Source organism: Chiloscyllium plagiosum, unplaced genomic scaffold, assembly GCF_037043375.1.
Source record: "Chiloscyllium plagiosum isolate Xiang-an unplaced genomic scaffold, Cpla_swu_hap1 HiC_scaffold_8, whole genome shotgun sequence".
Taxonomy (NCBI): Eukaryota; Metazoa; Chordata; class Chondrichthyes; order Orectolobiformes; family Hemiscylliidae; genus Chiloscyllium; species Chiloscyllium plagiosum.
The window spans coordinates 10,031,150-10,048,237 of NW_028270146.1; the positions used below are offsets into that span (position 1 = coordinate 10,031,150).

A 17,088-nucleotide genomic window follows, 5' to 3' on the forward strand; every position below is an offset into this window, starting at 1 on the left:
TCAGAACTCACCCTTCCATAGTGCGGCATTCCCTTCGGACTGACCCTTTGACAATGCGGCGCTCCCTTAGTACTCACCCTCCGACAGTATGGCCCTCCCTCAGTACTGACCCTCCGACAGTGCAGCATTCCCTCAGTACTGACCCTCCAACAGTGTGGTCCTCCCTCAGTACTCACCCTCCAACAGTGCGGCCCTCCCTCAGCACTGACTCTCCGACAGTGTGGCTCTCTCTCACTACTGACCCTCCAACAGTCCTGCACTCCCTCAGTACTGCCCCTCCAAGAGTCTGACACTCCTTCAGAACTCATTCTCCGACACTGTAGCACTCCTTCTGTACTGACCCCCTGACAGTGTGGCACTCCCTCAGTACTGACCCTCCGCCAGTGTAGCACTCCCTCAGTATTGACCCTCCGACAGCGCAGCGCTCCTTCATCATTGACTCTCCGACAGTACGGGACTCCCTCAGTACTGACCCTCCAACAGTGTGACTGACCGTCTGCAGTGTAGATCTCCCTCAGTACTGACCCTCTGACAGTGCAGCACTCCCTCAGTACTGACCCTGCGACCGTGCGGTGCTCCCTCAGTACTCGCCCTCTGACAGTGCGGCACTTCCTCAGCACTGACCCTCCGACAGTGCAGCACTCCCTCAGCACTGACCCTCCGACAGTACAGCACTCCCTCAGCACTGGCCCTCTAACAGTGCGGCACTCCCTCAGTACTGATTCTCCAACAATACAGCGCTCCCCCAGTATTTAACCTCCAACAGTGCGGCACTCGGTCAGTACTCAGTTCTGACAATACAGCGCTCCCTCAGCAGTGACCTTCTGACAGTGCAGCATTCCCTCAGCACTGACCTTCTGACAGTGCAGCACTCCCTCAGCACTGACCCTCTGACAGTGCAGCACTCCCTCAGTCCTGTACTAATGCTGCAACCTAGATTTCTAAGCCTGGGTCTCTGGTTCAGGTTTTTATCCTGTGACCTTTGCGCTCAGATATAAAAGTGCTGGCCACTTAGCCACAGCTGACATATTGCACTGCTTTAACTGAATCCCTTGCTCAGATGTAATGCTTTGTCACTTTTTTGTATGATTGGAGCACTCTGTATTTACGTTCTTTTGAGTAAAGTTTTGCGTCCCTTACCCAATATGTCTTCAACATTCATGTCTGATGGATTCAGCTCCTGGTACAGAGCAAATAGCAATTTCTCCCTGTCCTCAGCATCTCGCAATTGTAATTGGTCGAATAATTCCGAATCAGTGTTTGCTAACTGTCTCCCAGTAATCCCAAACTCTGAAGAGAAATAAGACACGGTTAGAAGTCGGATTACAATTAAACCACAATGGTACATCTTTGAACATGACTGAAACTCTAATTCAGGGTTGTGGGGATAAATTTGCCAAACTGGTCTGGATTTTTAAATCTGACTTCCCTCTCTTCTCAGAGCTCCTGTTTCTAATTATCTCCAATTAGTCTAAAGACTCTTTGCGCCATTGCCAATTCATTTATAAATAGTGAACATGTCACACAGCATTGCCGTTTAATGTGAAGGGCACTGCTTGTCACAGGCCACTCTGGTGTTTCCTTTCTTCCAAAGAAAAGAAAAATAAAAAAAAAGTGAACATAACCGATCAGAAATCAAAGCAGATAGTTTCTCCCTGATCTTGCTCAGAGTGGTTTCCTGAAGATCAATCTCATCTCCGTGAGTTCAGCTTTATTCCACAACAGATGTGTGAGGACCTGTTAAGTTATAGGAGATTATAAATGGCAGAAATTGTTGCTGTCTCTTGGAAGTCACTTGATTATCTTAGTCAACAGAGAAGTTTGAAGAATATTTCCTTTGATTGCCTTCAGGCCTGAATTGTAGGGTCAGAATAGAAGTTGCAACAAGTTATAAGGATAAGAACACAAAAGCGTAAAGATCCCTCTGTTCCATCACTCCCTTTAGAACAGTGGCCTTTATTTTACTGTCTGTCTGTGTTCTTTGTACCAAAGGACACCTCATACTTCTCCACCATGACTTCGCCTTCCACCTCCCTGCCCATTCCACAAATTGTCAATGTCCTTTTAAAATCCTGCACTGCCCCCCCTCACTGTCTACAATCCTCTCAAATTTTGCATTGTTCACAAACTTTGAAAGTGTTCCCTGCACGGCAAGATTGAGATCATTGATATCCACCTGAAAAAGTAAAGGTTCCCAGAGCGACCCTGGGGAACTCCGCAACAATCCTTCACCCCGCTCCAAAACTCCACATTAGTCACGACACATTGCTTCGTATCCCCCAGCTGATTCACTGCTGCTTCCCTGGAGACTTATCAGAATAATGTCTTGCTACCCACATTCAGTCCAAGTGAACCCAAATAGAACGTTGGCCTTTATTTCAAGGGGAATGGAAAATGAAAGTAAGGATGATTTTGTGAAAGTTGTACAAGACCCTAATCAGATGCCAGCTTGCATACTGGGAATGGTTTTGGGTCCCTTATCTGAGGAAAGATATACCAGCATTGGAGGAAGTGCAGAGAAGGGTCACTCGGCTGATCCCAGGTACGGAGGGACTGTCTTATGAGGAGCTAGAGAGTAGGTTGGGCCTGTACTCATTGGAATTTAAAAGAATGAGAGGCAACCTTATTGAAACATAGCAGGTTCTTATGGTGACTTCACAGGGGAGACGGGGAAAAGTGGTTTCCCCATGTGGAAGGGTCTAGGATCAGAGGGACATCATCTCGGAGTGGCAAAGCAAGACCGAGAGAGGAGGAATTTCTTATCTCAGATGGAGTGAATCTGTGGAATTTGTCACCACAGTCTGCTGTTGAGGCCTAATCAAGGCTGAGAGAGATAGATTTTTAATCAGAAAGGGAATCAAGGGTTATTGAGAAAAGGCAGGAAGGTGGAATTGGGGGTGATCAGATCAGCTATGATCTCATTGAATGGTGGAGCAGATCCGATGGGCTGAATGGTCTCCCTCTGCTTCTATGTCTTGACGGCTCGTGCCCTTATGGACGTGACCTTTAAAATAAATGACGAGACTTGCCTGAACATGATTAGTAAGGTTTCATTTGAAATAGCAGAAGGAGCCACAGTTAACGTTTTGAATGAGACTACCCTTAAAGTTGGAGTTAAAATGGTGCGTGAAGCATCCCTTAAAATGGTGGGTCAAATGACATTTAAATTGGTGAGTGAGGGTTGCCTTAAAACAGTGGGTGAGCAATTCTTTCATTTAGATTAGATTAGATTAGATTAGATTAGATTAGATTCCCTACAGAGCGGAAACAGGCCCACCCAGTCCACACCGACCCTCCAAAGAGTAACCCACCCAGACCCGTTTCCCTCTGACTACTGCACCGAACACTAGTGTGTGTGATAGACCCATAAAATATGAAAGGCAGGATCATGCTGAAAACTCTGCATCAAATTACTTTTTGAAACAGGTGATTAAGGTGATCATTAAAACAATTGTGATGTGGGGGAGCCAGTGTTGGACTGGGACGGACAAAGTTAAAAATCACACAGCACCAGGTAATAGCCCAACAGGTTTATTTAGAAGCACTAGCTTTCGGAGTGCTGCCCCTTCATCAGGTAGTTTAATTTAAATTCTGTGTCCTACGATCTTATTCTCCATAACCACCTGATGAAGGAGCAGCGCTCCGAAAGCTAGTGCTTCCAGATAAACCTGTTGGACCATTTCCTGGTGTTGTGTGATTTTTAACATGAAAATAATTGGTAAGATTACTCTTGAAACAGTCAGAGAAGCAGACAGGGATAGCAGCAAATGGCTTGCCCCAGGCAGGTCAATATCTCCGGGGCTCCATGAATGGAGAGGACGTTCCCACAGGTTGAGATTCGCACTGCCCTTACCTCGGATATGTGGCACATAGGCCTCAAAGCCAGACTCGATCAGCCACTTGCAAACCTCATCGGTCGTCATCTTCTCCAGGGGTATTCCTGCTCCTGATGTGTCAGTTCCCTGTGAAAAGAATTTGGCAATAGAATCAGAAAGCCTATGAACATTTCACTGGCACAGAGGTAAGGAGGGAAGCTAATTAATATAGAATCAGACTGGGGCTGATTGGCATCTCAACCCCTTCTACAATCCAGATTCTTTGACACTTTAATATGATAATGATTTACATAGATTTACACGACAAAGACCCAGCAATTTGATCCAAATTAATAACTGTGCATTATAATATAAACTGTCAATTAATGTATACATTTATTATCATGTATTGAAAGGTTGGGTTTTTGGCTTTTGAGTTAATAATTTGTGGATTTTCTGTAAGCCTGAAATTAGTAATTGATTTGTATTTGTCAGGCCGTAGAGATTTGCTATTGAGCAGTTTTTGAGGCTTAGCTTTAGAATTAATGGATTTTATGAAAATTGGAGGGTTTTATGACAAGATGAACAAGCTCCTGTTTCGAAGTTTGAGAAGACTTTTTTTAAGCCTAAAGGAAGCACTGATAGTTCGGAGAGAGAGAGATTTTGTGCAGTCTTGCTTTGAATTTTGGACACTGAAGATGCATGTACAGATCAGTGATCTTGATTAATTGAACGAGGAAATCCAAAAAACTACAGGCGCAGTAAATCAGAAACAAAAACAGAAATTGCTGGAAAAGCTCAGCAGCTCTGGCAGCATCTGTGGAGAGAGACCAGAGTTAACGTTTCGGGTCCAGTGAGCCTTCCTCAGTATAAAGTGGAATTTGGTTAACACAGAGTAAAGATTTAATATTCGTCTCAAACGTGTGAAGATAAAATAGTTAAGAGGTTTATTAAAACAGAGTATATTTAAGGTATGGTATATAATAACTCCTGCCAAAAGCTATGAGCATTTCAAGTCTATAATTTGTAACCCAAAGATTTAAACTTAACGAGGTGTTAAAGACAGGTCCTTTGGTGTGGGTATTGTATAAGTGATATTTTGAGGTTCTATACAAGGTGCATTCTTCGGATAGCAGGATGTGTTTTGGTTATCATCAAACAAGACCATTCTTCTTTTCAAGTTATAAGCTGAGTGTTTTGGGATTAATGAGAATATAATTTTATTTAACAATCTTTGGATCAGTGTTTTAAGTAGATGGGTGCGTTTATTTATTCTATTTTATCTTCATTTGCTTTGTTAATAAACCTCCGTGTATATACAATTCAATACAGGACTCCTTGAAAGTGGAGTCGCAGGTAGATAGGATAGTGAAGGCGGCGTTTGGTTTGCTTTCCTTTATTGGTTAGAGTATTGAGTACAGGAGTTGGGAGGTCATGTTGCGGCTGTACAGGACATTGGTTAGGCCATTTTTGGAATATTGTGTGCAATTCTGGTCTCCTTCCTATTGGAAAGATGTTGTGAAACTTGAAAGGGTTCAGAAAAGATTTACAAGGATGTTGCCAGGGTTGGAGGGTTTGAGCTATAGGGAGAAGCGGGGGCAGTTTCCCCTGGAGCATCGAAGGTTGAGGGGTGACCTTATAGAGGTTTACAAAATTATGAGAGGCATGGATAGAGTAAATAGACAAAGTCTTTTCCCTGGGATGGGGGAGTCCAGAACTAGAGGGCATGGATTTAGGATGAGAGAGGAAAGATATAAAAGGGACCTAAGGGGCAACCTTTTCACGCAGAAGGTGGTGTGTATATGGAATGAGCTGCCAGAGGAAGTGGTGAAGGCTGGTACAATTGCAACATTTAAAAGGCATTTGGATGGGTATATGAATAGGAAGGGTTTGGAGGGATATGGGCCAGGTGCTGGTAGGTGGGACTAGATTAGGTTGGGATATTTGGTCGGCATGGACGGGTTGGACCAAAGGGTCTGTTTCCATGCTGTACATCTCTATGACTTTATGACTGGAGCAGGCCCTTGGCCCACCAAACCTGTGCCAATTCCTAACCCTTATTTAGGTCCATTACTTATTGCACATGTGTTTATCAAGATACGTTGCTAATGTGCCTGCTTCTGCCATCTCCACTGGCAGTGTGTCCCAAGTGCCCACCACCCTCTGTATGAAATATTCTCCGCACACCTCTCCTCTAACTCTTCCCCCTCTCACCTTGAACCTGTGCCCTCTTGTTGTTGGCCTTGGGGAAAGTCTTCTGACTATTCACCCTATCTCTGCCTCTCAGCATTTTGTTGCCCTGTGTAATGTTGTTGTCCCGCGGAGTGTTGCCAAACAGAGACCTAGGGGTGCAGGCGCAAAGTTCCTTGAAAGTGGAGTTGCAGGTAGACAGGGTGATGAAGAAGGCATTTGATAAGCTTGTCTTCACTGGGCAGTGCATTGAGTATATAAGTAGGGACATCATGTTGCCACTGTACAGGAGTAGAATTGTACTGGAATACTGTGTACAATTCTGGTCTCCCTGCAACAGGAAGGATGAATTGAATTGAATTTGTTTTATTGTCACATGTACTCAAATGAGTACAGTGACAGGTTTACAGTCACTGCATTACTGTGTTGTCTTAGGTATAAAGGTACCTTGGTACAGATCCTTAAGATCAAATTCTTAGGAAACAAAAAAGCATAGAAAAGTAAAGAAATTACTAGTCCAGCATTATTGATGATAGGAATAAATTAGAAACATAAAGAAGTAAAAAGGTCCGAATACAGTAAAAAAGTTCAGATGTTATTAAACTTGAATGGACTCAGAAAAGATTTACAAGGACGTTGCCAGGGTTGGAGGATTTGAGCTACAGGGAGAGGCTGAACAGGCTGGGGCTGTTTTCCCTGGAGCATCGGAGGCTGAGGGGTGACCTTATAGAGGTTTACAAAATTATGAGGGGCATGGATAGGATAAGTAGACAAGATCTTTTCTCTGGGGTGGGGACATCCAGAACTAGGTTTAAGATGAGAGCGGAAAGATTGAAAAAGGAGCTGAGGGGTAACTTTTTCACGCAGAGGGTGGTGCGTGTCTGGAATGAGCTGCCAGAGGAAGTGGTGGAGGCTGGAACAATCACAGCATTTAAAAGGCATCTGGATGTGTATATGAATAGGAAGGGTTTAGAGGGATATGTGCCAAGTGCTGGCAAATGGGACTAGATTAATTTAAGATATCTGGTTGGCATGGACGAGTTGGGCTGAAGGTCCTGTTTCTGTGCTGTACATCTCTATAAACCAAAATCTGCAGCATTGCATGTTTCACTTTCTTAAAACCAAACAAATCAAAATATAATGAATCAAGCCAGATGTCAGTCCGGATTTGACTGTATGAAAGGGCAGCTTCAGCTGGGATCATAGCTACATGGAAAATCCAATGTGTTTCCTCTAAATTCCTTCCGTATTCCACATCCTGCGATCTACTTTCGCTCAGGCATTCTGCTTGAGTGAGACAATACCAGCCACTCCTGCTGTAGCAAATTCCACCTTCTCAATGCTTTCGGTACAAAGACACCTTCTTCTGAGGTCCCTGTTGCTCTGTTGGTGATAATAGTGATCCCTTGCTTTAGTCTCCCTGACAAGTGAAAAGGTTTTCACCAAGTACACCTTTCTTTTTTGAGTTAAAAAATCACACAACACCAGGTTATAGTCCAACAGGTTTAATTGGAAGCACTAGCTTTCAGAGCGACGCTCCTTCATCAGGTGGGAGAAAGTGAGGACTGCAGATGCTGGAGACCAGAGTTGAAAAATGTGGTGCTGGAAAAACACAGCAGGCCAGGCAGCATCCGAGGAGCAGGAGAATCGACGTTACGGGCATAAGCCCTTCTTCAGGAAACGTCGATTCTCCTGCTCCTCGGATGCTGCCTGGCCTGCTGTGTTTTTCCAGCACCGCATTTTTCAACCCTGGTCTCCAGCATCTGCAGTCCTCACTTTCTCCCACCTGATGAAGGAGCAGCGCTCTGAAAGCTAGTGCTTCCAATTAAACCTGTTGGACTATAATGTGGTGTGTTATTTTTAACTTTGTCCACCCCAGTCCAACACCGACATCTCCAAATCATTTCTTTTTTGAGCTGTTAATGGGATACATGAGGAATTAGCATTTATCGGATGAATTGGATTTTTGCAGAGAGTGAGGAGCTGCTGAGTTTCTGCAGTCCTCTCTGTTTTTATGTTCATCTGTTCTGATAGCTATAACTTTTCTGTGATTCTTAAACATCTAACCTCACACAAATAGCAAAAGGCAGATTTTTTTATAAGGCAGGTGCATTGAATTTATTCTTTCAATCAATGTGGGTAACTCTGATGGGGCCATCGTTCATCTTTGCTCTGAAGGTGGTGAAGAATAAATCACATTACTCTGTTGGAAGTTACATGTGGGCCAGCCCAGGTAAGAGCAGCAGCTTTCTGTCCAGAACAGACTTCAACAAACAAGATGGGTTTTTTTTTAAATACTGATTGAGCCAGATTTAATTCTAGATTTAAATGCGTTCAAAATGTAACCAGCTGCTGCCATATTGGGATTTGAGCTCACAGTCTGAGACTGCGTGGAGTTGCTAGGCCAGGGATTTTAACATTAAGCCCCCACCTCACCCCCAGGGCAAAATGACCCAATTAGAATAGTCTGTAAGAAGGGTAAGGCAATAATTAGGGGTGACTTTCATTTATGCCTAGGGAGGGTAGTTTGGAGTCATATTTTCACAGACGCCTTACAACTATATCTACCGCCATTCTGCAGCGGGCAGCCAACGAATGGTCTGGCTTGCTATCCAATCAGGGAGTGCGCCCAATGAGAGGTCCCCCCAGCACATTCTAACCAGCAGTGCCCACCCCCCCCATCCGGTTTGTGTTGGGAACTGCAGATAGAGACAGGGCTTTCTCGCAAGTAATGATCGAAGTTAGAATAAGTACAACACACAAGGAGAGTCCTGGTTAATTAGTGGGTGATGAGCAAGAAGGCAGACAGCACACTCTCCTTCATCGGCAAGTCATGTTACAGCTGTGCAAAACTTTAGTTCGGCCCCATTTGGAATATTGCCAGCAGTTCTGGTCACCACACTATCAGAAGGACATGGATGCTTTGGAGAGTGCACAGCAGGTTTAGCAGGATGATGCCTGTTCTGGAGGGTTTCAGTTACGAGGAGAGGTTGGATAAACTCAGACTGTTTTTACTGGAAAGACAGAGGCTGAGGGAGAGACCTGATAGAGGCCTACAAAATAATGAGAGGCATAGATAGGGTGGATAGGCTGAGGCTTTTTCCCAGGGTGGAACGGTCAACTACAAGAGGGCACAGGTTAAAGGTGAGAGGGGGTGAGGTTTGGGGGAGAGGTACGAGGAGTGATTTTCACACAAAGGATGGTGGGTGTCTGGAATGCACTGTCAGTGGAGGTGGTGGAAGCAGGTACGTTAGCAGTGTTTAAGGAGTACCTTGATAGACACATGGGAGTTGAACAGAGGGTTGGAAACCATACATGGGCAATAAGCAGATGATCTAAACAAAGATTAGGATACAGGGCAGGTTTGGTGAGCTGATGGGCCTGTTCCTGTGCTGTATTGTTTTGTATTCCATTGTAAAATTGTACAGCTGGGAGGTGAGGTGAGGACAATATAAAATCATTGCCCAAAAGAGGTGGTAATGTCAAACTGGCAAGGGAGTGAATAATATCCCTCTGAGGTAAATGTTCTGATGCTTCCAAACATAATTTAAAAAGAATAGAACAACATCTCAGGATTAACAGGCTGTCAGCATCTGTTTGGAAGGAAATCCCGATGACCAGGGAATGCTGAGCCTGTGGAATTCTCTGGCACAGAAAACCATTGAAGCCAAAACATTGAATGTTATCAAGAAGGAGTTCAATATTGTCCTGAGGGATAAAGGGATCAAAGGGAATGGGGAGAGACTGGGAACAGGGGATTGAGTTGGATGATGAGCCATGATCATGTTGAAGGGCCGAATGGTCTCCTGTTTTTCTGTGTTTTACAATTCTGTCTTGAACTCTAGAGTGTGTTGCTGGAAAAGCACAGCAGGTCAGGCAGCATCCCAGCAGCAGGGCATGATGAAGAGCTTATGCCCGAAACGTCGATCCTCCTGCTCCTCAGATGCTGCCTGACCTGCTGTGCTTTCCCAGCACCACACTCTCGGCTCTGATCTCCAGCATCTGCAGTCCTCACTTTCTCCTGTCCTGAACTCTAGTCCACATCCAAGTTTGTGAGTTATATTTTTATGTTTTTGTTTGTATTTTTGAAGACAAATGGTCCTTAAAGCTGAATGTAGCTTTTCCATTAGAATACACAATAATATTGACTCCCAGTGCACCAATCACCTTGTCGGATCCAGAGGGGTTGCAACTCTCCTTCGTGGTCCAGAGCTCCTCGGTCTGCTGTTCTTGCACCTTATTCTGGTCATCTGCTTGGAAACATGGCCAATTTCAGTCAGATGGAGAGGTAAGGATAGGAATAACTGTAAGCCTATCACACAGGAGAAGGTCAAGATTAGAGTGGTGCTAGAAAAGCACAGCAGGTCAGGCAGCATCCAAGGAGCAGGAAAAAGTGACGTTTCGGGCAAAGGCACCCCTCGCCACCCCCCACACAACCCCGCCGGATTTGTGCAGAAACCAATTATCATTCATTTAATCTCATTCGGTGCTATGATTCTTATCTGTTGGTTTTTCCTGTTTGAAGATATGAACCTGGATGTTCATGAAAGGTTGGTACTAAGCCTTATTTACGGTTTGGTTGTCATTTAGCAAGAGTCCAAAAGTGTGATGCTGGAAAAGCACAGCCATAATGACAAGCTTATGCACGAAATGTTGACTCTGCTGTTCCTCGGACACTGCCTGACCTGCTGTGTTTGCCCAGCACTGCACTCTTTGTCTCTGATCTCCAGCATCTGCAGTATTCACTTTCTCCCTGTCATTTAGCACGATAAGGCTTTGTCAGGATGGAGATTTTTTTTTTTGTTTACAGTGACTGAAGAATTAACGAGTCATCAACTTTCCTGATAAGAGAGCCCTCAGTCACTCTTTAGAAAACCTCCCTGAACTCTCGTTACTTGCATTTGGAAACCTAAACATCATCCCGTTATAGTTTTACATCAGAAATGAGGAGGGCAATTGTTGTCAGCTCAGTCAGGAAGCTGAAAAGCAATTTCTTTGAAGGAATTACGAGACATGACTGAGTCAGAAGTCACACGGCACCAGGTTATAGTCCAACAGGTTTATTTGAAATCAAAAGCTTTCGGAACATAACCTTTTTGTCAGGTGCAATGCACCTCCACATCATAGGCATGACGAGATCGCGATAATAATCTTATATTTAACTTCATGGAAAGATAGAGGAAAGGAATTGCTGAAGATGACAATTCTATACTGAGTGAGAGTGTTATTGTTTATTTTCTTTGTGTGAATATTTTTGAACTTACACTAGGGGGGGGCAGTCAATAAAAATGTTTTGCACTGAGTCATACCCGGCCTGACATTACAATGCAGTGCTCACACAACAAACCCATTCAATATTCAAGATGTCTATTCCTGTATTTTATCAGACTTATATCTGAACAAAAATTAATATGGAGTGAAGTGGGAGAGATTTACCGGGATGCAAATCAAGGTAGGAGTTTCATGGTGAATGGTAGGGCCTTAAGGAGTGTACCGGAACAGAGGGAACTTGAAGTTCAGGTGCACGGGTCTCTGACAGTGGAGTCACAGGTCGACAGGGCAGTGAAGGCAGCTTTTGGCAAACTAGCCTTCATCAGTCAGGGCACTGAGTATAGAAGTTGGGGACATTATGTTGCAGTTATACAGGACATTGGTGAGGCCATACTTGGAGTATTGTGTTCAGTTTTGGTCACCTTGCTACAGGCAGGATGTTATTAAACTGGAAAGATTACAGAATAAATTTATAAGGATGTTGCCGGGACTCAATGATCTGAGTTATAGGGAGAGGTTGGACAAAGCTAGGACTTTTTTTCTTGAGAGCGTAGGAGACTGTGGGGTATCTTATAAGGAATGTATAAGATCATGAGGCATGGGTGGGGTGAATGCACTCAGTCTTTTTCCCAGGGTTGGGGAATCGAGGACTAGAGGGCATCAGTTTAAGGTTAGAGGGGAAAGAATAAAAGGGAATCTATGGGGCAACTCTTTTACACAGAGGGTGGTACGCATATGGAATGAGCTGCCAGTGGAAGTGGTTGAGGTGGGTACATTAACAACATTTAAAAGGCATTTGAACAAATACATGGATAGGAAAGGATTAGAAGGGTATGGCCCATGTGCAGGGAAACAGGGTTAGTGTGGACAGACATGTCTCCATGTGTAGGATTCTATGGTTGTCTATTAGAGGATATGAGCTATAAGGAGAGGCTGGACAAACTAGGATGTTTTCTGTCTTGAGTGGCAGAAGCTGATAGAAGTTTATAAAATTAAAATTAAGAGAGGCCTAGATAGGGTTGATGGTTAGAATCCTTTTCCCAGAGTCGAAATGTCTAAAACTAGAGGACGTGCATTTAAGATGAGGGAGAAAGTTCAAAGGAGATGTGAGGGGCAAGTATTTTACACAGAGAGTGGGAGGAGTCTGGAACGTGCTGCCAGGGGGGTGGTGGAGGCAAATATGTTAGATTAGCACATGAATATGCAAGGGATGGAGGGATATTGACAGACAGAAGGGATTAGTTTAGTTTGGCGTCATGCTCGACAAAGCATTGTAGGCCGAAGGGTGTATATTCTATGAAGCATATCCCAGGTTAGGTAAGAGTAGTATATTTTCTTCTTTGAAAGGAATTAATCACCTGGTTGAATTTTGACCATAACTAGTCACTTTTTCTGGATTTGAGCAAAATTGATAATAATCCCTTACTCAATTAAATGCCAAAAACTCGCCGTAGTTGGACTTGAACTCACAACCTGTGGCCCAGCTTCACAAGGGTTCCATGTTTTTACAGAGCCTGACCTTTCGCTATTCCTTACCCAGCAGCTGCTTGACAGTCGGGGCGGATGGACTGAGTTGTTGGTAGAGAGCAACCAGCAAACGCACTCTGTCCTCTGCATCTTGTAACTTCAGCTGGTCAAACAGGTCTGGGTCAGCACTGGCTAAGTGCTGACTGCTAATCCCCAGCTCTAAGGAGAGAGGAGACAGATCAACATTACACACACCACATCCCAGCATTTCCTGATACCATTTGCTGAGGAAGACTGTCGGCCAGTGAAGGAGTTAGCTGAAGAAGATGCCGGAAGACGAGATGCAATCTTCTGGCTTTAGCCCTGGTGACACACAGGACTGTGTCGGGGTGGGGAAGGTGACTCTCCGATTTCTGAGCCCTGCCATCGCTCAATGCCAAAGCGAGCCAATTACCATCCTAGCTACTTTCCCAGATATGGAGAGCCAATGGATAGGCGGGATGACTCATCGGCTCTCTCAACGGAAGTAGTCCTATCTAAAGGGTCAGAATGATTCACTTGGATCTTTGGGGTCTCACAGACCCCAGTGGATCTCTCATAGTGATCCAGACATCCTTCAGAGTGATCTCGGAGGCTGTGGTTGGGTGAGACTTTTCCAGAATGGAAGTGGGGGTGTGGGGGGAAGGGTAACATCTACACTATAGAAGAAAATGACCAAGGCAGTCAACAGCAGACTTCCAACATTAGGATGTCTGAAGGACGAAGCGATAAGGAGCGGATGGGATGGGGCAGGGATGGGATGATGGCAAGGAGTGGAGAGGGGGAGTGGCTGAGGAGGGACGGGGGAAGGAGGATAAGGAGAGGTGGGGAGGGGGTTGAGGAAAGGGGAGGGGAGTGAGTGGAGGAGGGGAGGGGGTGAGGGAGAAGGAAAGGAAGGGAGGAGGTTCAGGGGAGGAAGGGTGAGGGGAGGAGGGGAAGGGGTAGGAGAGGAGGGAAGGAGGGGAGAAGTGGAGAGTGTTCAGGGGAGGAGGGGAGGGGGCTGAGGGGAAGAGGGAAGGAGGGGAGGGTGTTCAGGGAAGGAGGGGAGGGGGAGTGAGGGGAGGAGGGAAGGAGCGGAGGGGGTTCAGGGTAGGAGGGGAGGGGGAATGAGGGGAGGAGGGAAGGAGCGGAGGGGGTTCAGGGTAGGAGGGGAGGGGGAGTGAGGGGGGAAGGGAAGGAGGGGAGGGTGTTCAGGGGAGGAGGGGAGGGGGAGTGAGGGGAGAAGGGAAGGAGCGGAGGGGGTTCAGGGGAGGAGGGGAGGGGGAGTGAGGGGAGGAGGGAAGGAGCGGAGGGGGTTCAGGGTAGGAGGGGAGGGGGAGTGAGGGGGGAAGGGAAGGAGCAGAGGGGGTTCAGGGGAGGAGGGGTGGGGACTGAGGGGAGGAGGGAAGGAGGGGAGGGTGTTCGGGGAGGAGGGGAGGGGAGGGTGTTCAGGGAAGGAGGGGGGAGTGAGGGGAGGAGGGGAGGGGGTTCAGGGGAGGGGGAGGGGGAGTGATGGGAGGAGGGAAGGAGGGAAGGAAGGGAGGGTGTTCAGGGGAGGAGGGGAGGGGGAGTGAGGGGAGGAGGGAAGGAGCGGAGGGGGTTCAGGGGAGGAGAGGAGGGGGTGAGGGGAGGTGGGGAGACAGCGAGGTGAAGAGCATTGACCTATCCATTTCGATGTGTACTAAGCGAGCTCAGATTTACCGAAACCTTGCGGTGAGGTAAGGTGTTCTCACAGTGAGCACGCCTCTCACCTTTCACTCGCTGAAGGCATGAGTGGAAGCCAGAGTTGATCAGCCAGTGACGGACTTCCTCAGCCGCCATCTTCTCCACAGACACGGGTGCTCCTGAGACATTGGTGACCTGGGAGAGGGGTTTACAACATCAGAGTGGCATACAGTCGGATTAACAAAAGGAATCATTTGTATCTACGTTTCACAACCTCAGGATGGGCTGAGCTATCAAACAGCGAGGAAGTAGAGAGATTTCTCTTCTTGCTGAGAAGATGGAAATTCCAAAGTGGAGATATTGTGACACCCCCTCCTGGTGGAACATATTATTACAGCATTAACTGATTGACGTGGGAAACTGTGGCTCCAAGAATTTCAAATAGCAAAGATGACAGAGGCATAAGGTTATTCACATGTTTCGAAAACTGCACTGGACTAATGAACGTGAATAATATAGCTGCAAGAGTAGGTCAAAGGATCAGAATCCTGTTGTGAGTAACACATCTCCTGACTCCCCAAAGCCATCTCCAAGGCACAAGTCAGGAGTGTGATGGAATACTCCCCACTTGCCCTGCTCCAACAACACTCAAGAAGCTTGACACCATCCAGGATAAAGCAGCCACTTGATTGGCACCACATCCACAAATATCCACTCCCTCCACCACCGACGCTCAGTAGCACTGCAGATGTACTGCAGAAACTCACCAAAGATCCTCAGACAGCACCTTTCAAACCCATGACCATTCCATCTAGAAGGACAAGGGCAGCAGGTACATGAGAACACCACCCCCTGCAAGTTCCCCTCCAAGCCACTCACCATCCCGACTTGGAGATATATCACCGTTCCTTCAGTGCCACTGGGTTAAAATCCTGGAATTCCCTCCCTCAGGGCGTTGTGGGTCAACCCACAGCACGTGGACTGCAGCGGTTCAAGAAGGCAGCTCACCCCCACCTTCTCAAGGGGCAACTAGGGACGGGCAGTAAATACTGGGCCCAGCCAGCGACACCCACGTCCCAGGAGTGAATCAAAATAAAAATTAACAGCTTCAAGACCTTTCCTGTGTGACAGTGGTTAAAGGACACTCCTAACTGTGCTACAAATCTCAGTCTGTTGACATGAGTTACGAGCAGTTCTGTGGCACATGTGACCTTGATCAGCAAATCATAGCCTCAGGAGACACCGGGTTACTGTCACACGTGTGGCCAGTCCTGGAGAGGTCCTGCCTGGATAACCCAGCACTAGGAGACAGTGAGGACTGCAGATGTTGGAGATCAGAGTTGATAGTGTGGTGCTGGAAAAGCGCAGCAGATCAGGCAGCATCCGAGGAGCAGGAGAATCGACGCTTCAGGCCGGAGCCCTTCATCAGGAATGAGGTTGGGAGCCTCTGGGGTGGAGAAAGGCTCACTAACTGAGCTCACCCTTCACGACTGTTGACGGAAAGCAACCCGGGTTGAGACGGGAGCTGTTAGCTGCAGGGAATGTGCTTTTCTTACTGCGGGAACAAACAAGTGCATGAAAGACCAAGCGCTGAGAAACCTGCACCAGCACTTCATACAAAACAAAACGAGAGGCTGACACACAAAAAGATGATAATGAGAGAGCTGCGTGCGGGTCCTCAGAAGCTTCTGAAAGGATAAAGGGCAATCAGCCAGAACCAGGGCCCAGACAGCTGAAGGCATGTTCTTGATTAAAACTGAGAACAATCAAGCAATCAGAATTAGTTCAGCACAGATATCTCCGAGGCCAGTGGGATTGTGGGTAATAACCCAGGTATGGAGGGCAGCAGTACCATTCGAAGATAAATATCAGAGTTTTACAATCGAGCTTTTACTTGATTATAAATTTGATGGGTGGAAGGGCCTGTTTCTCTGCTGTAAAGGATCTATAGCTTCATGCGAGACCGTATGGGCTAGGGTCCTGGGCCAATGGTGTAAGCTAGCACATGGTCAGCCGAGGTTTGGCATGACCTGAAGTGTATGGAGGGGGGAAGACGGAAAACTAGCCGGCAGTCTGGGATGGGAAGGTCAAATCCTGAACCAGTCAAGATGGTGTGTGTGTGAGGGGTTCAGCAGGAGATGAGCTGAGATGGAGCAAAGTGGAGAGGTGGCACTCAGATAGAATTAGGCAGCTTTTCAAGATGGTGCACATTGTTCTGATCAAGGATACACTGTTTGTAAAGACCATAAGATAGCAGTATTAGGGAAACATTCGGCCCATCGAATCTGCTGCACTATTCGATCGTGGCTGATGTGTTTCTCAACCACATTCTGCTGACTTCTCCCCGTAACCCTTGATCCCCTGACTAACCGAAAACCCAAAGGCATTGGAGGTTAATCCATTGCAGCCCTCAGCATGGAATTATATAAAAGACTGGATGGTGTGGAAGCATTGGAAGGAGGTTGGACTAATCTCAGTTTGGGCCACACCATCCAATCGTCTGTTTCGGATCCACATGACAGTACAAAAGAAAATTTCCCCCAAATCATCACCTCAGGCAGTTTGAGATTTCCCATCCAGTGCAACGCCACCCTCTCCCTGTCTCTCCACAGCTGCCTTCCCCATTCGGTTACCTTCTCTGTTTCTGATGTGCTGAGCCTGG

The 17,088-nt window shown here is 46.4% G+C and overlaps 1 protein-coding gene across 1 annotated transcript in view; it reads right to left on the minus strand.

Moving 5' to 3' along the window:
• Positions 1-15,013, minus strand: part of LOC148149338 (uncharacterized) — a 258,299-nt gene extending 243,286 nt beyond the window's left edge. Inside the window, exons 1-5 of the mRNA XM_087989514.1 lie at positions 14,933-15,013; positions 14,513-14,621; positions 12,813-12,962; positions 10,173-10,255; positions 3,854-3,962 (exon numbers count right to left, since the gene is read on the minus strand). Coding sequence (XP_087845640.1) covers positions 3,854-3,962; positions 10,173-10,255; positions 12,813-12,962; positions 14,513-14,621; positions 14,933-15,013 — 532 coding nt within the window. The remainder of the gene's footprint in view (positions 1-3,853; positions 3,963-10,172; positions 10,256-12,812; positions 12,963-14,512; positions 14,622-14,932) is intronic.
• Between the last annotated feature and the right edge of the window lie 2,075 nt (positions 15,014-17,088).